This window comes from Vombatus ursinus, unplaced genomic scaffold (genome assembly GCF_900497805.2).
Source record: "Vombatus ursinus unplaced genomic scaffold, bare-nosed wombat genome assembly UNPS02014798.1, whole genome shotgun sequence".
Classification (NCBI taxonomy): domain Eukaryota; kingdom Metazoa; phylum Chordata; class Mammalia; order Diprotodontia; family Vombatidae; genus Vombatus; species Vombatus ursinus.
This window is the reverse complement of record NW_020954576.1, coordinates 19,364,237-19,385,280: the sequence shown is the minus strand read 5'-3', so window position 1 is coordinate 19,385,280 and position 21,044 is coordinate 19,364,237. Positions and strand designations below refer to the sequence as shown.

At 37.7% G+C, this 21,044-nt stretch overlaps 1 protein-coding gene across 2 annotated transcripts in view; it reads left to right on the top strand.

Annotated features, from left to right (window-relative positions):
* Positions 1 to 21,044, top strand: part of LOC114049643 (RAC-gamma serine/threonine-protein kinase) — a 362,981-nt gene that overhangs the window by 237,531 nt on the left and 104,406 nt on the right. For both annotated transcript variants that reach the window (XM_027870919.1, XM_027870920.1), the window contains 2 exons: positions 18,887 to 18,952; positions 20,686 to 20,754. In XM_027870919.1, coding sequence (XP_027726720.1) covers positions 18,887 to 18,952; positions 20,686 to 20,754 — 135 coding nt within the window. The remainder of the gene's footprint in view (positions 1 to 18,886; positions 18,953 to 20,685; positions 20,755 to 21,044) is intronic.

Genomic DNA, 21,044 nt, shown 5'->3' with positions numbered 1-21,044 from the left:
ATAGATTTCTGTACCCCATTTCCTGTATTTCTTATTTCCCAGTTGCATGTGAAAACATTTTTTTTTTTTTTTTGAAACATGTGCTTTTAAAACTTTGGGTTCCAAATTTTCTCCCTTCCTCCTTCCCCATCCAACCTCATTGAAAAGGCAAGCAAGTCAATATAGGTTATACATGTGCAGTTATGCAAAACACTTCCATAATAGACATGCTATGAAAAACTAACTCTATTTCCCTTAATCCTATCCTGCCCCCCCAATTTATTCTATTCTTTGTTTTGACCCTTTCCCTCCTCAGAAATATTTGTTTCTCATTACCTCCTTTCCCAATCTGCCCTCCTCTCTATCATCCCCCTACTCTCTTGTCCCATTCCCCCCCCTGTTTTCCTGTAGGGTAAGACATATTTCCATTCCCAATTGAGTGTGTATGTTATTCCCTCCTTAAGTCAAATCCTATGAGAATAAGATTCACTCATTCACTCTCACCTTCCCCTGTTTCCCCTCCACTGTAAGAGCCTTTTCTTTTTAGCTTTTTGTGAGATAATTTACCCTCTTCTACCTCTCCTTTTCTCCTTCTCTTAGTATAATCCTCTCTCATCCCTTAATTTTATTCTCCAGATATCACCCCTTCATCTTCAACTCACCCTATGCCCTCTATCTATCTATCTACATACATATAATTTTTTCCCTCCAACTACCCTAATACTGACAAAGGTCTCATAAGTTACAAATATCATCTTTCCGTGCAGGAATGTAAACAGTTCAAACTTAATAAGTCTCTTATGATTTCTCTTTCCTGTTTACCTCTTCATGTTCCACTTCAGTCTTGTATTTGAAAGTCAAATTGTCTATTCAACTCTGGTTTTTTCATCAAGAATGCTTGAAAGTCCTCTATTTCACTGAATGACCATTTTTCCCCCTGAAGGATTATACTCTGTTGCTGGATGGGTGATTCTTGGTTGTAATCCTATCTCCTTTGCCCTCCAGAATATTATATTCTGTGTTCTGCAATCCCTTAATGTAGTAGCTGCTAAATCTTGTGTTATCCTGATTGTATTTCCACAATATTTGAATTGTTTCTTTCTGGCTGCTTGCAATATTTTCTCCTTGACCTGGGAACTCTGGAATTTGGCTACAATATTCCTAGGAGTTTTCCTTTGGGGATCTCTTTCAGGAGCAGATGGGTGGATTCTTTCCATTTCTATTTTGCCCTCTGGTTCTAAAATATCAGGGTAGTTTTCCTTGATAATTTCTTGAAAGATGATGTGTAGGCTCCTTTTTTGATCATGGCTTTCAGATAGTCCAATAATTTTTAAATTCTCTCTCCTGGATCTATTTTCCAGGTCAGTTGTTTTTCTAATGAGATATTTCACATGGTTTTCTAATTTTTCATTCTTTTGGATTTGTTTTACAGTCTCTTGATTTCTCATAAAGTCACTAGCTTCCAATTGCTCTATTCTAATTTTTAAGGAAGTATTTTCTTCAGTAATCTTTTGGACTTCCTTTTCCATTTGTCCAATTTTGCTTTTTAGGGCATTCTTCTCCTCATTGGCTTTTTGGACCTCTTTTGCCATTTGGGTTAGGCTATTTTTTAAGGTGTTATTTTCTTCAGTATTTTTTTGGGGTCTCCTTTAGTAAGCTGTTGACTTGTTTTTCGTGATTTTCTTGCATCACACTCATTTCTCTTCCCAGTTTTTCCTCTGCTTCTCTTACTTGCTTCTCAAAATCCCTTTTGAGCTTTTCCAAGGCCTGGGACCGATTTATATTTTTCTTGGAGGCTTTGCATGTAGGAGCTTTGATTTTGTTGTCTTCTTCTGGTTGTATGTTTTGATCTTCTTTGTTACCAAAGAAAGATTCTATGCTCTGACTTTTTTTGCACCTTTGTTTGCTCATGATCCCAGCCAATTACTTGAGTTTTAAACTCTTTGTTAAGGGAGGGGTCTGCTTCCAGTGTGGAGAATGTACTGTTCCAAACTTTAGAGGTTTTGTGCAGCTGTTTTCAGAGATACTTCTAGGGACCTATGAATTTTCAGTTCTTCCAAGGTGTGATAAGAGGGGAGGTGTTTCCTCTCCACTGCCACTATAAGCTCCACCACGCCAGCACTCCTCCTCGCCCCAGGACCACCCCTCAGAACTGTGACCCAGATCCAAGCAAGGGCAAAGCAAGAGATTCCTTCCTCAGCAGTGGCAAAGAGATCCCTGCAATCCCCCTCTGATCAGCAACTTGATTCCCCCTCAGTTTGTGGGCCGAAGTTCAGGAGGCAGCTGCTACCCAGGGCCATGCTCGGGACTTGCAGCTGAGACCTAACTTTTCTGTCACCGCAGTCACCGGCTTTTGCCACTGACCTTCCAAGTTGTCTTTGGCATTCATGGGTTGAGAAGTCTGGAAACCGCCACAGCTGCCTGCGATTCAGTCCTCTGAGGCCTGCTTCAGTTTTACTGCGGCCTGCGTGCCCACGTTGAACTGTGCTCCTCTCCTGCCCGGTGCGATATACCTTTCCGATCAACCATCCAGGTTGTCTTGGGCTGTAAATTTGTTTCACTTTGTCTTTTTGTGGGTTCTGCTGCTTTAGAATTTGTTTAGAGCCATTTTTTTTATAGGTATTTGGAGGGGTTTGGGGGAGAGCTCAAGCAAGTCACTGCTTTGACTCCACCATCTTGGCTCCACCCCCCTTCAAATTGTTTTTAAACATATTTCGAAGCCTATCAGTTGAATAAATTTGGTATACTTTAGTATCTGAGTTAAAAATGAAATAAATGGAGCTTTATTCTTGCTGAAAGCACACTTTTATGTAGCTGGGGAGGGCTTTATTCTGGAGCAAGAGTATTTTGGAAACAAATCGTCTCTATTGGAGAAATATTTTAAAACTAAATAAAGGTTTGTTTTACAGTTTAAAATGAAAACACAGTCAACCCTCAATTATCTGCACTAGTGAAGTGTAAAATTATTATGGTTAATTGAAATCTGCAAATAATTCACTTAGTGGATTTAGAAATGGAGCCTTGTTTTCCATGGCAAGAAAGCAAGGGGAGCAAGTGTGGGTCCCTGAAACCTCTTTAAGGCTCAGTAGCTAGATTAAAGAATTCTGGATGCATATTTTCCCTGCTCTTCATTCTTATGCAGAAATCAGGATAAGACTAGGAATAAAAACAGGCCAGAGTTTATAGTCCCAGTCTCTATTATTCCTCTCTCTCATCCCATGAGGCTTTTCGTATGGTAGGTACTTAATAAAGTTTGTTGAATTTTATTGGATTGCTGGACCTCTCCATCATTATATTCCACAGCACTTAAAATGAACTCATCATCTAATATTACAAACCTGCCCCAACTTCTAATATGCATATTTCATTGATGGTGCCGCTGTCCTTTCAGCCATCTAGACGGGAGAGGCTTGTCTATTGAACATCTGGAACTGGATATCTTAAATACTCAATATGTCCAAAACTGAACTTTCTTCCCAAATGCTTCCCTCTTCCTAATTTCCTTATTATTTTGAGGACACCACCATGTTCCCAGTCACCAAGGATAACATCAAGCTAGATCTTACACTTAATGATTCCTCACTCTCACTTATCCACCACATCCAATCTGATGCCAGGTCTTGTCAATTGTGTTTTTACAGCTTCTCTTACATACATCCCCTTTTTGCCTTTGACAATGCCACTCCCCTGGTACAGGCCTTTGGTAACTCATACCTGAGACTGAGCTCCCTGCCTCAAAGCTCTCCCCACTTTAGTCCATTCTCCATTCAGCTATCAAAATGATCTTCCAAAAGTATAAGTCTGACCCTGTCACCCCACTACACCTCACCTCTCCCTATACTCTATAAAGTCCAGTGTCTTCCTGTTGCCTCCACAATCCAATATATTGGATTATAAACCAATTATAAACCAATCTGTTTGGTTTTTAAAGCCTTTCATAACTTATCCTACTCTTTTTTTCTAAATTACATGTAAAGATAGTTTTCAGCATTCATTTTTATAAGATTTTAACATGTTTCCACATTAGTCATGTTGTAAAAGAAAAATCTGAACAAAACAGAAAAAAACCACAAGAAAGAAAACACAAACAAACAACAAAAAAGAAAATGGTATGCTTCTATCTGCAATCAGACTCTATAGTTCTTTCTCTGGATGACAATAGCATTTTCCATCATGAGTCTTTTGGAATTGTCTTGGATCATTGTATTGCTGAGAAGAGCAATATCTACAGTCTGTCAAAGTTGATCATCGCACAATGTTGCTGTTGCTGCGTACAGTGTTCTCCAGATTCTGCTCACTCGCTCAGCATCAGTTCATTTAAGTCTTACAGGTTTTTTTGAAATTTGCCTGCTCATCATTTCTTATAGCACAATAGTATTTCATTACATTCATATACTGCAGCTTGTTCAGCCATTCCCCAACTGATGGGCATCCCCTCAATTTCCAATTCTTTGCCACCACAAAAAGAGCTGCTATGACTATTTTTGTACATTTACATCTTTTTTATGATCTCCTTGGGATACAGACCTAGTAGTGGTATTGCTGGATCAAAGGGTATGCATAGTTTTGTAGCCCTTTGTGTATAGTTCCAAATTATTCTCCAGAATGGTTGGATCAATTCACAACTCCACCAATGGTGCATTAATGTTCCAATTTTCCAACACTTATCATTTTCCTTTTTTGTCATATAAACCAATCAGGTGTGAGGTGGTACGTCAGAGTTGTTTTAATTTGCATATTTCTAATCAATAGTGATTTAGAGCAATTTTTTATATGACTATAAATAGTTTTAATTTCTTTTTCTGGAAATGGATTTGCCTGTTCTTAGCTTCTTATACCTTACTCCCCTCCAGGTACTCTGTGGTCCAGGCACATTGGCCTCTTTGTAGTGGCACTCCATCTAGTAGTGCATTTTTCACTGGCTATCTATACTCTCCACCTGCACTTGTCTTCCGTTTTACTTTCACCTCCTGGCTTTCTTCAAAAGTCAGCTAAAATCCCACCTTATTTCCCAGTTTTCCTTAATGTGAATTCCTTTTCCATGTGATTATCTCCAAATTGTCATGTATGTATCTTGTTTGGACATAATTATTTGAATTTTGTCTCCCTCATTAGATTGTGAGGGCAATCAGGCAGGGCAGGGATTTATTGTTACCTTTTCTTTGTATTCCCAGTACTTAGCACAGTTCTTGTACTTATTAAATGCTTATTCACTTGTCTTTACTTGCCTCTCTTCATCCCATGCATCCCTTTCATTTGTTCCTTTTGGCAATCCCTTTTTCATACACTTTTCTCACTAGTTCTGTGCTACAGTGGTTTAAGATCTCATTACCTCTATCCTAATTGCTATATCTTCTTCCAGTCTTTTCAATTCATACTCATATGGATACCAAAATAATCTTCCTTTAATTTCAGGCCTCCCATCTCCTGCTTCATCTGTCCTTGAGGGTAGAGGAGTGGCACCCTCCACTTAACAATAAATATTCTCGCATCTAGTCATACCTTTCACATCTCAAAGAATGAATTCCTGTAGATCATCATCCAAACTCCATTCCATACCCTTTACCACCCAATTCCTTATTCCCATCTCCCTCAACCCTTCCATCACAAAGTTTTATCCTAACTCTACCCATCCCTTCCACTGTGTAGTCTGGAATGCCTGTTACATGTGCAACAAACTTCTCTTCTTCTTAAATCTATTCATTTCTCGCTATTTCTATTTACTGCCTCTTACTGAAACCTGGCTTTTCTGTGATGACCCAACCTCTCTGGTCACTCTTTCCATTACTGACTGTACCTTCACTCATACTTCTTGGCTATTGGACGAGGCTGAGAAATTGTAATACTTTTTTTCTTTTGTCTATTAATTTATTTATTTTTAGTTTTCAACATTCACTTCCACAAGATTTTGAGTTCCAAATTTTCTCCCCATCTCGCCTCTTCCCCTACCCCAAGAGGGCATGCATTCTGTATACCTTTTCTCCTAATTTGCCCTCCCTTCTATTGCTCCCCCCTTCTCTTATCTCCTTCCCCTTCTGTTTTTCTGTAGGGCAGGATAGATTTCTATACCCCATTGCCTGTTTATCTTATTTCCCAGTTCGATGTTAAAACTATTTTTAACATTTGTTTTTAAAACTTTGGATTCTACCAACATGAGAAAACAGGAAAATGATAAATGTTGGAGAAGATATGGGAAAATTGAAACACTAATGCTTTGTTGGTGGAGTTGTGAAACAATCCAACCATTTTGGAGAGCAGTTTGGAACTATGCCCAAAGGGCTATAAAAATGTGCAAACCCTTTGACCCAGCAATAGTACTTCTAGGGCTATATCCCAGAGAAATCATAAAAATGGGAAAAGGACCCACATGTACAAAAATATTTATAGCAGCTCTTTTTCTGGTGGCAAAGAATTGGACATTGAGAGGATGCCCATCAATTGCAGAATGGCTGAACAAGTTGTGGTGTATGAATGTAATGGAATACTATTGTGCTGTAAGAAATGATGAACAGGTTGACTTCAGAAACACCTGGAAAGACTTGTATGGTCTGATGCTAAGTGAAGTGAGCAGAACCAGGAGAACGTTGTACACATTAACAGCCATGTTGTGCGATGACTAATATTGATAGACTTAACCCTTCTCAGCAATACAAGGATCTAAGACATCTCCAAAGGCCCCATGATAGAAAATGCTATCCACGAAGAAGAAAGAATGGAGTTTGAATGCAGATCGAAGCATACTATTTGCTCTTTTTTTTTTCTTCTGCTGTGTTTTGTTTCCTCTTTTTGGTGGTTCTTATTGGTTCTAATGCTTCCTTACAACATCACTAATATGAAAATATGTTTAATAGTAATGTACATGTCTAGCTTATATCAGATTGTGGCTGTCTTGGGGAGAGAGGGGGAAAAAAGTGATTGTTGATAATTCAAATAAATTAATAAAAAAATGAAACTGACTTTGGGTTCCAAATTTTCTCCCTTCCTTCCTCCCTACCCACCCTCATTGAGAAGGCAAGCAATTTGATACAAGTTATAGTGTATAGTCATGCAATCCTATTCTGCCCCTCCCCATTTATTCTATTCTCTCTTTTACCTGTTCCTCCTCAAAAGTGTTTGCTTCTCGTTACCCATCCTACACCATTTATTTATTCTGTTCTCTGTTGTAAGCTTGTCCCTCCTCAGAAGTATTTGCTTCTGCTTACCCTCTGCCCCAATCTGCCCTCATTTCTATCATCACCCCTCTTTCTTATCCCCTTCCCTCCTATTTTCCTGTAGGGTAAGATAGATTTCCATACCCAATTGAGTGTGTATGTTATTCCTCCTTAAACTAGTTCTCATGAGAATAAGATTCGGTCATTCCCTCTCACCTTCCCCCACTTCCCCTCCACTGTAAAAGACTTTTATGTGAGATAATTTACCCTATTTTACCTCTACCTTTCTCCTTCTTCCAGTATACCCCTTAATTTTATTCTCCAGAATAAAAGTCTTCAACTCACCTTGTGCCCTGTATCTATCTATCTATCCATATAATTTTTCCTTCCAACTACCCTAATACTGACAAAGGTCTCATGAGTTACAAATATCACCTTTCCATGTAGGAATGTAAACAGTTCAATTTTAATAAATCCTGTATAATTTCTCTTTCCTGTTTACCTTTTCATGCTTCTCTTGAGTCTTATATTTGAAAGTCAAATTTTCTATTTAGCTCTGGACTTTTCATCAAGAATGCTTGAAAGTCCTCTATTTCACTGAATGACCATTTTTTCCCCTGAAGGATTATACTGAGTTTTTCTGGGTAGGTGATTCTTGGTTGTAATCCTATCTCCTTTGACCTCTGGAATATTATATTCTAAGCCCTTCTGTCCCTTAATACAGAAGCTGCTAAATCTTGTGTTATCCTGATTGTGTTTCCACAGTATTTGCATTGTTTCTTTCTGGCTGCTTGCAATATTTTCTCCTTGACCTGGGAACTCTGGAATTTGGATATAATATTCCTAGGAGTTTTCTTTGGTGATCTCTTTCAGGAGGTGATCAGTGAATTCTTTCCATTTCTATTTTACCCTCTGGTTCTAGAATATCAGGGTAGTTTTCCTTGATAATTTCTTGAAAGATGATGTCTAGGCTCTTTTTTTGATTATGGCTTTCAGACAGTCCAATAATTTTTAAATGATCTCTCCTGGATCTATTTTACAAGTCTTTTCCAGTGAGATATTTCATATTGTCTTCTACTTTTTTCATTTTTTTGGTTTTGTTTTACAATGTCTTTATTTCTCACAAAGTCATTAGCTTCCATTTGCTCCATTCTAATTTTTAAGGAAGTATTTTCTTGAGTTTTTGGACTTCCTTTTCCATTTGGCCAATTCTGCTTTATAAGGTATGTCTTCATTGGCTTCTTGGATCTCTTTTGCTATTTGGGTTAGTCTATTTTTTAAGGTGTTATTTTCTTCAGTATTTTTTTGGATCTCCTTTAGCAAGCTATTGACTTGTTTTTCATGATTTTCTTGTATCACTCTCAGTTTTTGCTCTACTTCTCTTACTTGCTTCTCAAAATCCTATTTGAGCGCTTCCATGGCCTGAGGCAGATTCATATTTTGCTTGAAAGCTTTGAATGTAGGAGCTTTAACTTTGTTGTCTTCTGATTGTATGTTTTGATCTTCTTTGTCACCAAAGTAAGATTCTAGGGTCTGACTTTTTTTGTGTGGTTTGCTCCTGTTCCCAGCCAATTACTTGAGTTTTAAACTCTTTGTCAAGGTAGGGTTCTGCTTTCAGTTTGGAGAATGTACTATCCCAGTCTTTGGGGGTTTTGTGCAGCTGTTTTCAGAGACACTTCTAGGGACCTGTAAATTTTCAGTTCTTCCAGGGTGGTATGATCAAGGGTGAGGTGTTTACTCTTTTCCTGGCCTGTGCTCTGGTCCATGAATGACCACAGGCACTCTTTTCTGCCTTGTAACTGTGAGGAGGATTCTCTCTCCACCGCCACCACAAGCTCTACCACACCAGCACTCCTTCTCGCCCCAGGACTGCCACCCAGAACTGTGACCTAGATCCATGCACAGGCAAAGCAAGAGAATCCTGCCTCATCACCAATAAAGAGATCCCTGCAATCCGCCTTTGATCAGCCACTTGACTCCCCCTCTTTTTTGGCTGAGAGCTTCCAGAAGCAGCCGCCACCCCAGGGCTGGGGTGGGACTGAGCTCCTCTCTCACCTGGGTCTGACAGGCCTTTCCTAATGACCTTCTAAGTTGTCTTTGGCGTTTGTGCATTGAGAAGTCTGGAAACCACCACAGCTCCCCTTGATTCAATCCCTTGAGGACTGCTCCAGGTTCACTGAGGCCTGGTCTTTGCTGGCTCTGCCCATGCTGAACTGTGCTCCTCTCCCAGACCGGCACAATAGACCTTTCCAATCAACCATCCAGGTTGTCTTGGACTGGAAATTTGTTTTACTCTTTCTTTTTGTGGGTTCTACTGCTCTAGAATTTGTTTAGAGCCATTTTTATAGGTATTTGGAGGTGTTTGGGGGAGAGCTCAAGCAAGTCACTGCTTTTACTCTGCGATCTTGGCTCTACCCCAAATTGTAATACTTTTTGCTCCCCATTACAACTCCATCACTAAATAACCTCTTCTTCTTTGAGGTTCATGGTATTCATATCTACCACTCAATCAAAATCCTGGTAGCTATTGTTTGCAGACCCCTAGGTTACTTCCTTTCCTTTGTCATTGAGATCAATACCTGGCTTACAATATTTCTCTCCTCCCTAATTCCTGCCCTCATACTAAGGGACTTCAACGTAGATATTGATTCTTCCTCAAATACCCTTACCTAACTACTTCTCATTGCACTCATTTATATAAATGGTTATCTATATCTAGAAAGCACTACCCTCATATCTCTTGTAGGCCCTATTCTGTCTTTCTTTAATTTAATAAATTTTATTTTTCCCCCTACAAGAGATCTGCTGAGATAACAGAGAGGAATTAGAACAGAGCAAAAGAAAGGGGAAAATTATGGAAGCATGGACATTTGTTATCTCAGAGCCTTAGTTTCCTCATCTATAAAATGGAGATGATAATAAAGCTTTATTACCCAAAATTAGACCTTTTCTAAGTGCACATATTCATGCCAGCACACTTGTCTTTCAGTGAGATGATTGATTCCTCCATGATGCCCACTCAGTTATTCATCTTCAATCTCTGTCTGTTTACTGACTTTTTTTCTACTACCTACAAAGATTCCCATGTCTACTCTGTTCTCAAAACCCCCTTACTTGATCCTTCTATTCCCTCAGACTATCATCTTAAATCTCTCTTCCCTTTCATGGTTAAATTCCTTGAAAAAGACATCTAAATTGATGTTTCTTTTTCCTTTCTTCTAACTCTGTTCTTGGGTGTATGGGGTGTTCATGGAGGAGTAGCACCTCTGGTGTAAGGGCTTACCCAACCTTTTTCAGGGCTGCTCATCCATACTGCTGTTCACCTTTATCTGACTCTCACCTGTGGCTCCAAGAAGCTGTCACATTCACAGTGGCCACACCCCAGTCAACCAGCTTGGCAGATAGGCTAAAGCAGATTGAAGGTAACCCAATGGTGAGTTGGAGAATGCCTACCCCAAGCATGTGAAGGCTTCCCCCAGCAGAATGGGCAGATGAAAACATTTTGTTCTAGTGGCCACAAAGGTGGCTGAAACAGGTGCTGTGGAGTGCTTAGAGCTTGGTCAGACATGGAAGACACCAAGGTCATCCACTGCATCCGAGGTCATTGCCAGTCATCTTGACTTTTGTCATTGTGCTGAAGTTTGATGATTCTGGAAAAAAAGAGTGAGGTGGATGACTTTGTGCAACTGTGCCTAACTTAAATCCAATTCAGGCATGAGTCAAGATATCACCCAGTGATGTCATTGGTCCTGTTTGAAATGAAAAACAAACAGCAACTCTCCTTAACTCTTTTCTGATCTCATGATTCAAATAAAATTACTCTCTCCAAAGTTAACAGTGATTTCTAAGTTGCTAAATCTAATGAGCTTTTCTTAATCTCATTCTTTTTCACTTCTGTGTTGCCTTTGACACTGTTGATCACTGCCTTCTTCTTGATATTCTCTGTTCCTAGGTTTTCTTATCATGGTTCTCAAAAGGTTTTTATTTTGTCTCGCTGCTCCTTCTCAGTTCCTTTCCCAGATCATCATCTGAGTTGTACCCACTAACTCTGGGTGTCTTCCAAGCCTCTCTTCTTTTCTCCTTCTAAATTATTTCACTTCGTTATCCCATCAGCATCGAGGGATTCAATTTTCATCTCTGTATAGGTGATTCTTAGATCTTATCTAGCCTTATATCCTTTCTTGACTTCTATTCTTGTATCTCCAACTGGATGTACCATAGACATCTCAAACTTAACATAATTGAACTCATTATCTTTTCCCTTAAACCATCCCCTTTTTCTAACTTCTCTGTTGCTTTTGAGTACACTGGCATCCTACCAGTCACCCAGATTTGAAACCTAGTTGTCATAGCCAACTAACTCTTAAATCTCTCTCATCTACCATATCTAATGTGTTGCCAAGTCCTGTTGATTCTATCAACACATCTCTCATACTTCTCACCTTTGGCCAATGATCTCTTAGTTTCCAAACCTAATGGCCTTTTCTCAATCCTTATCCTTATTGATTTTTGTATGGCCTTGCATCTCGTACCTGGATCACTGCAAAGGCCTTCTGGTTGGTCTCCTTTTCTCTAGTCTCTCCTACTATATTCTGTCCTCCACTCAGCCTTCAAAGGACTAAGCACAAAATTCTATTTAATCTCTAGAAACTTATTATCTTGCAAGAAGACATCAACTCTGGCACTCACACCTTCTCAATATCCCCTTGCCCTGGGATCCAGCCCCTCCCTCTGATTTGATAGGTTGGAGGGTGGATGTTGAAGAGCTCCCAGATCCCCCACCAGTTAAGAACAGGGAAGTCACTTTTTCCTACCCTTTTCAGAATTTCATCATGCCCCATGCAGGGCATCCTTTCTCCTCTCCCCACTGTTTTTCAGTTTCTTTTTATGTATTATCTTCCCGCATTAGATTGTGAGCTCCTTGAGAGCATGATGTTTCTCACATTTCTTTGTGTTCTCAGCCATAGTGCATAGTAGGTGCTTAAATGCTTATTGATTTGACTTGACAAGTACATAGATTATATTTTTTCATGAATTATTGAAGATAAATGGAATCTACCCTATTTTTAACCAAGAAGGTTTTCTTTGATATAAAGAGTGCTATTTTAGAAGATCTAGATTCCGGTCTGAATGACTTTCTGGCCTCATTTTTTTAATCTATAAAATGAGCAATCTGGATTATGGTTTCTAAAGTCTCTTCAAGTTCTAAATCCTAAGTCTTTCAAATTAGGGCTTGCCTGCAAACACTCTTTCTTCACTGACAGTTCTCCTTAATTAAGTTACTCCCCCTACTTCAAGCTTTAATTAACTTTATGGAAATTCCTAGCATCCTTTTTATGCTTTTCCCTAACAGAACAGGGAAGGATCTTATACCAGTAATATATACTTAATAGTACTATTAACAGTGATTCATTTGTGTAGTAAACACTTCTTGATGCATTATGTAAATTTGAATTAATATTAGAACATTCTTTTTTTGCTGTATCCAGTGTTCTTTTATTTTTTTTAAATAGTATTTTGTTTTTTCCCCAAATACATATTAAGAAAATTTTTTAGCATTCATTTTTACAAGATTTTGAGTTCCAAGTTTTCCTCCCTCCTTTCCTCTCCCTTCCTCTGAAAATGGTAGGCAGTTTGATATAGTTTATACATGTGCTATCATGTAAAACATATTTCCATATTCATCACAGTTGTGGAAGAAGAAACAGATCAAAAGGAAATAAAACCATGAGAAAGAATAAAATAAGTGGAAAAAAATGCTTCGATCTGCATTCTAAGTCTATCAGTTCTTTAACTGGATGTGGGTAGCATTTTCCTTCCTGCGTCCTTTGTATCTGTCTTGGATCAATGTGTTGCTGAGAGAAGAGCTGAGTCATTCATAGTTGATGTCTTGATGTTGCTGTTGCTGTGTACAAGATTTTCCTGGTTCTGCTTATTACATTTTGCATCAATTTGTGCAAGTCTTTCCAGGTTTTTCTGAAATCTGCTTGTTCATCATTTCTTATTGCACAATAGTATTCCATTAAGTTCACATTCCACAGTTTGTTCAGCCATTCGCTAAAATTCATCTGTTCAGCCATTTGATGGCCATCCCCTCAATTTCCAATATTTTGCCATCAAGAAAAGGCTGCTTTAAATATTTTTGTTTACTTAGATCCTTTTCCCTTTTTTATGATCTCTTTGGGATACAGACCTAGTAGTGTTATTGCTGGATCAAAGGATATGTACAGTTCTACAGCCCTTTGGGCATAGTTCCAAATTGCTCTCCAGAGCAACCCCACCAACAACGCATTAGTGTCCTAATTTTCCCACATCCTCTCCAACATTTATCATTTTCCTTTCTTGTCATATTAGCCAAATTGATTGGTGTGAGGTGGCATTTCAAAGTTGTTTTAATTTGCATTTCTCTAATCAAAAGTAATTTAGAACACTTCTTCATATGCCTATAGATATCTTTGATTTCTTCATCTGAAAACTTCATCTGTTCATATCCTTTCACCATTTATCAATTGAGGAATGGCCTGTATTCTCATAAATTTGACTCAGTTCTCTATATATTTGAGAAATGAGGCCTTTATCAGATATTTGATGTAATGATTGCTTCCCAGCTTTCTGCTTTCCTTCTAATTCTGATTGTATTGGTTTTGTTTGCACAAAGCTTTTCAATTTAGGATGATCAAAATTATTCTGTTTTTCATAATGCTCTCTGTTTCTTGTTCGATCATGAATTCTTGCCCTCTCCATAGATCTAACAGGTAGACTTTTCCTTGCTTTTCTAATTTGTTTGCTTCATTGTCTATGGTACCTTTTTAGCAAGATATAGTTTCCTTCCTTATCTCTTTTAATTAGGTGTATCTTTGCTTTTACTTTGTCTAAGATCAGGATTGCTACCCCTGCTTTTTTTTTTTAACTTTAGCTGAAGCATAATAGATTCTGCTCCAGCCCCTTACCTTTACTCTGTGTGTCTATCTGTTTCAAGTATATTTCTGATGAACAACATATTGTAGGATTCTAGTTTTTGAACTACTCTGCTATCTGCTTTCCATTTTATGGGAGGATTCATTTGCATGCACAGTTATGATTACTACCTGTCTATTTCCCTCAGTCCTATTTTTCCTTCTCTGTGTCCTCTCTCTCCTTTCATCCTTTCCCACCTCACCAGTGTTTTGCTTCTGTCTACCACTCTGCTTGATCTACCCTCTCCTATGTTAGTCCTGTCCCTCCCCTCCTTTACGTAATCGCCTCCCACTCAACTTCCCTATCAGGTAAGATAGATTTCTATATTGAACTGATTGTATATTATTCCCTCTTTGAGCCAATGCTGGTGAGAGTAAGTTTCAATGGATGCCCATCGCCCTCCCTCCCATCTTCCCCTCCACTGTAATAGGTCTTTCACACCTCTTCATGTGAGATAATTTAACCCATTCTATCTCTCCCTTCCATCAGGACCCACTGTACTCCTCTTTCTCATCCATTAATTTTTTTATGTCATTCCCTCAAATTCACCTTATACCCATACCCTCTGTCTATGTATATTCCTTTGATCTGTATTGTTAGTGATACAGTTTTTAAGAGTTACAAGTATCATCTTCCCATGTCGAAATATAAACAGTTTAACTCTGTTGAATTCCTTATGTTTTCTTTTCCTTTTTTACCTGTTTATATGTCTCTTGGGTTTTGGTAATGGAAGTAGAATTTCTGGTTTAGTTCTGGTCTTTTCCTGATGAAGGCTTGAAATCCTTCCATTTCGTTGAATGACTATTTTTTCTCTTGATGTGTTATGCTTAATTTTGCTGGGTAAGTGATTCTTGGTTGTAGTCCTAGCTCAATTGCCCTCCGAAAAATTATGTTCATGTTCACGCCTCTGATACTTTAATATTGCAGCTGCCAGGTCCTGTGTGATTCTTATTGTGACTCCTTGATATATAAATTATGTTTTTCTGGCCATTTGTAGTATTGGCTATAATGTTCCTTGGGGTTTTTATCTTGGGATCTCTTTCCTGAGATGATCAGTGGATTCTTTCAGTGCCTATTTTATCCTCTGGTTCCAGGACATCAGGGCGGTTTTCCTTGATAATTTTTTGAAAGATCCTGTCCAGGTCCTCCTTTTTATTGTGGCTTTCAAGTAGTCCAGTGATTCTGATATTGTCTCTCCTGGATCTATTTTCTAGGTCATTTGTTTTTCCTATGAAGTTATTTTACCTTTTTTTCCCCTCCATTTCATTTTTTGAATTTGTTTAATTGATTCATGATGTCTCATAGAGTCATTAACTTTCACTTGTTTTCCTCGATTAACTTTTGTACTTTGTTTTCCGTTTAGCCAGTTGTACTCTTTAAGGAGTTGTTTTCTTCTGTGGATTTTTGTATCTCGTTTTCCATTTGTCCAATTCTACTTTTTAAGCAGTTTTCCAGGCTGTTGACTCTTTTTTCATAATTGTCTTGCAACACTCTCATTTCTTTTCTCATTTTTTTTCTTCTATCTCTCCCATATGATTTTTAAGCTCCTTTTATGAGCTCTTTGATGAGATCTTTCTGGGCTCGAGAGTGCTTCCTGTTTTCCTTTAGGGTTTTTCCCATAGATGTTTCAATATTGTTGTCCTCTTCTGAGTTTGTGTTTTGATCCTCCCTATCCCCATAGAAACTGTCTATGCTCAGTGTTCATTTTTGCTTTTTGCTCATCTTATTTGCCTATTTTATGGATTTTAAAAGTTGCGCTCTCCTACAATAGCACAGGGGGCACTGTCCCAAGCTTCCTGTGCTGGGATCCAGGGGCCTAGTCACTGGCTTTTGTGCTGGGGCCTCAGGCGCTGGCAGCTGGAAGCTCTAGGGGTCTGGCAGCTTACCTGGTGCTGAGCTGGAGTCCTAGAGGTAGTGTGTGGCATGTGTTGAGGCCAGGTGGGATTTTTCTGTGTTTCCCTGGGAGTACATTGAAAAACATGAAGGTTTGGCCACTGGAGGACACCTGCCTATCTAGGGCTGCATTGAAACATATGGAGGTCCACTGCTAGAGACCTCCCTGGACCTGCACCGAAGCATGGGAATGTTTGGCTACTGGGGGCTGCCTGCCTACCTGGGGCTGTGCTGAAGCACTTGAGGGTTCTTTGAGCTGGAGTCTGCTGTTCCCCTGACTATGCTAAGGCAGGTGGGGGATCCTGGTGTTGGCATTTGCCTGTTCCACCACATTGGGGCTCAGGATCTCCCACTGGTTTGCTGAGGTGGGGCTTGCTGCTGGCTTGCTGAGATGCTTCTTTTCCTGAAATGTGCTCCCTTTTTACTTGAGTGAAACAGACCTTTCTTGTTGATCCTCCAAGTTACCCAGGCTAAAAGACTGATCCAAAACTGCTCTACCCCATCTTTCCACTGGCTCCACTGTTCCAGGATTTTTCCTGCAGCACTATTTTCTGTTTTCTCAGATGTCAGTATGGAAGAGTGATAGTGATTTACTGCTTACTCTGCCATATTGGCTACTGGAAGTCATTTCAAAGGCCAAGTCTTAGAGGCTGCTGTGAGGACATTTTCCAGCAAGTAGTGTCCATCACCCTTTTCATCCTTTCTTACCAGCTGGTCAATCCTCCTCTTTTCATCCTTGAGATGGTCCTCTCATCCCCAGACATATATTTTAAATTATCTGGCATATTTGACAGAAATTAGTATTACATAATTTTGCATGATAATTTCCAGTGTTCTCATATCTTAGAATGTTTTCCAGTGTTATTTAGCTGGTTTTTTAACTCTCACTATAAAGTTTCTGAAAAAGAAGCTTGTTACTAAAACATAACGTCTTTATTTATATAATAGATTTATAGCTTAAAAAGACCTTGCCGAGGTTCCAAAAGTGGGTGATACCACCCTCTGAGGGGCGCTAGAATGATCCAGGGAGGTGGTAGCAGGCTTGAGTGCAATTGGGGTGCATTGAATAGAAATAAGGGGGCGGTGGAAGCATGAAAAAAGAAGTAAAGATAAGAAAATTTTGAAAAACCATTCATGTGTTTCATCTGTTATATAAAAATAAACATACAAAATACAAGTTATAATGATTATAGTATAACTGATCAGTGGTCAGATCTGCCAATAAGTCTTAACAAGCAAGTGTTGGGAAATGAGCATGTTGCACATTGTTGGGAAGTTCAGCATGCATCAGCAGGAATATGTGTATGTAATGACTTCCTTACAATACAAAACTATACAGTTACATGACACAATACTGCATCATCAAAATTTCAGTGCAGGAAAAACCCTACAAATTTGCCATAAATTATTAAATTTAAGATGTGTCATTTAAAATATATTTTTATTTTTTGAAATGATGTGGATTTCAAAAGAAAAAAAGCTGTTAAAGGGTTAAAGAAAGTAGATTTCCAGGGAGGCACTGAGTAATTTTTTTTTTTTTTTTTTTTGAGAAAGGGGCGGTAGGCCAAATAAGTTTGGGAACCTCTGCCTTAAGAGGTACTGCAATCCAACTCCTTCATTTTACAGATGAAATAATTGAGAACCAGAAAAGCAAGGGAGAGAATAAGGATTTGAATCTAGTTTCTTCTTACCCCAATCCAGTGTTTTTTATGTTCTATCACTTTGAGTCCCGTTGTCTTAACATTCACTTCCATGTATTTTGAATCTTCGAGCATAAACTTTATAGAATAGATGAAATACATCCAGACTAATTACACAGTCTTGAATAAGTGATAATAAAGATTAGGCTGAACACTGTACTATTTTTCAGACAAAATTTGCCACATCATCTTGGAGTAGCCATACTCCAAGCTTTCTGAGCTTCTGAGGGCACCCATATTTTCCTGATACACCAAGAGTACTGATTTTTAAAAAATAATTTTGTGAAGTTGATATATGGTATGTAAGGGTTCCAGTGTTTCCTTCTGTTCCTCTGGTGTTGGCTATGAAGCAAACATTACCTATAATCTTGTACTTTCTTGACAGTATCAAAAAACTGGTCCATAAGAATTCTGCTTAGGATCTTGCCAGGAAGAGAATCTTAAGATGCCATTATAGTTTCAGTAGTTGAGTTTGTTTCAGGGTTTTTTGCTTTTATGCATAAAGATGGTGATGATACTGCTATTTTTGAAACCTTAAAATATGCCATATCTTGAGGACGAACTCTTACAGTTCACTGTAATGGAACAGATTAGATATTAAGAATTTTTAGGGAACAATATTCTTCCTGTATGAAAGATTTAACCAAAGGATTATGTTTGACACCTGAAAACTGAATCTTATACTCAAGGTTAAGATTTATTATTAGTAATGGGAAAAAAATGTGGTCCCTTTTTAAGCCCTTAAAATATGCTTTTATATGCCTTTTATTTCCAATGATAAATTATTGGATTTTTAGAATTACATTCATATCTAAGCTGTTCCCTAGATGCTTTTCTAGACATTTATGGATAAATCCCCTCATGGGATCTGCTGAAATGTATTTTTTTTGGCTAAGCAACAATCTGCCTCCCAGCATGGAAATATATAGGAATGAGACACAGGAAAAGGACTTCACAGAAAATTCTATATCTGTGTTTTGGCATAGGATAACTATATTTCAGTCACCATGTAGCCACTGGAATTTACACAGTGGTTTAACTATTTGGCTCCTCCCTATTACCATCATATCAAGAAAGGAAACATGACCTTTCTTTTAAAGTCTTTTTTCTTCTCTGAATTTAACTTTATGATCTAAAGGCATATTAAAATTTCAGTCTTAATACTCTTGTTATGTTAACTTAAAGATTTGCCCTTTTCTTTTCTAGGATGAAGTGGCACATACTCTAACAGAAAGCAGAGTATTAAAAAACACTAGGCATCCCTTTTTAACAGTAAGTAATCTTAAACAATAAGTATTTTTCTTTTCATCTTAAAACTTTGTTTTGATCATTATTCTATTCTATAAATTAACTTGTAAACAAAAAACTTAAGATACCTTGTGCTTACTTTAGTCATTCTATTTGCTTAAAGTGATTGAGAAGGAACTCAGATTTTTTCGAAGTTTTAGGAACATTTAGATTGTTATGGAATCCCACATTTGAAAAGAACCTTAGAAGTCATATAGTCCAACCTTACTTCTAAAAATGTGAATCCCTTTCTACCTAGCAAGTAGCAAGTACCTAGGCTTCTGTTTTATAATCTATATATAAGAGGCATCTTATAATAAAGTGAATAAATAGAAGACTAGACTTAGAATCAACAAGACCTAGGTTCCAGCACTGCCTCAGCTACCTATGTGCTATTTAACCTTGAGCAATTCACTTAATTTTTAAGTGCTCCAAGCAGCTTTCTAAGACTATTATCTACAAATTTGTTACCAGTCTACAATTGGAAGAGTTTCACCTTTGGGACTCCTCCACAAAAATGAATTCACATGACTTTACCAATTTGTGTGTAGTTTGATTTGTGATCTTAATGTGTTGCCAGAGTTATATTAGCATATTAGATTCCTTTTTGATTCCTAATTTTAAAGTACCGAAGACTAAGAAAATCATAGATCAGAAGTCCAACCTAAATTTGAAAACAAGATTGTAATATATAAATGCTCAATTAGTATTGAGCCATTGTAGAAATACATATGAAGCAACCTTATAGTAATTATGTCACAACTCAGAGGAATATCCCATAGATAAAAAATGGAAATCTGAAAAGGCATGATATAAAACTATCGTAAGTAAGGTATAAAACTGTGAAGTGTATTTGTGTGTGTGTGTGTGTGTGTATCTTTGTCTGTGTCTGTGTGACTTGGCTATCCCTTTGGACTAAACTGATGGCCCCGTAATCTTACTCCTGGACTCCCTGTGAAGTCACTGTGTCAGTCATGAAGTTCTGTTTATGCTGTGAATAAAAACAGGCACACTGAAACTTAAGAGGTTGTTTCCAAAAAGTATTTGGGATTCTTTAGTTTATCTGAAGCAGAATCTAGTAAAGGGGTTTCACTCCCTATATTTCTAGAGCTATTTTGTTTGTTACTTGAGCTCTGTTAATGTAGATTATGGCAAAACAAGGCTTAAGTAGGGATATATTTTATAACAAAACCTTTGAGTGAAAATAGTTACGTTGTACCAATATGCCATACTGGACTCAGTTAGTAAACTGAAGCATTTAGAGGGAAAAAGTGACATTAAAGACATATTAAAAATCATAATCAATAGATTTAACTATCCCCTAAGAGTACTTGTCTCTACTAGAATAAAGTGAAAGTTGAAGTTGCCAGTAGCATGTATGAGAATTTTGGGGCCCCAAAATTCGATATACAAAGACTCAAAAGGCCACTGTTGTCATATTTATTATACAGTAGATTCAGAAGTGCTCATTATAATTGTAAGGTTTATTTTTAATTTAAGATTATTATAAGTTCAGAAACAAAAAATTCTTTCTCTCTAAATACTCAGGCTGAACAAAATTAATCCAGATTTCTTATAAGATCTCATCTGAGCACTTAAGAAGTATTTCTGTCCATTTCATCAGTCATAACTTACTCTTTTTTAAATACTTCATAATTATCATGATGACAGTGTGGATCAACATTATGAGCATATTTTTTTTTCTTTTTCTTTTCAAGTCTTTGAAATATTCCTTCCAGACAAAAGATCGTTTGTGTTTTGTGATGGAGTATGTTAATGGAGGAGAGGTGAGTTAAAGAAACATACTTAACATTTATGTTTGTGTGATATCATTGGCATTTTTTTATATCTAATTTATTTAAATTAGGTACAGCTGCTCTTTAGTATGTGGATGAAATATAAATCTGTATCTCCTACTATGTGATAGTGACATAATGGTTTTATTGAATAGATTTTTCACTTGATGGGAAGACAGAGAATAGCAGTCATTTTGTCTTATACTCATTACTAGTATTTTTAATTTTATTGAGTAATTTAACTTTTTTTGAGTGTATTTCATTTTCTCCATCTCTTCATG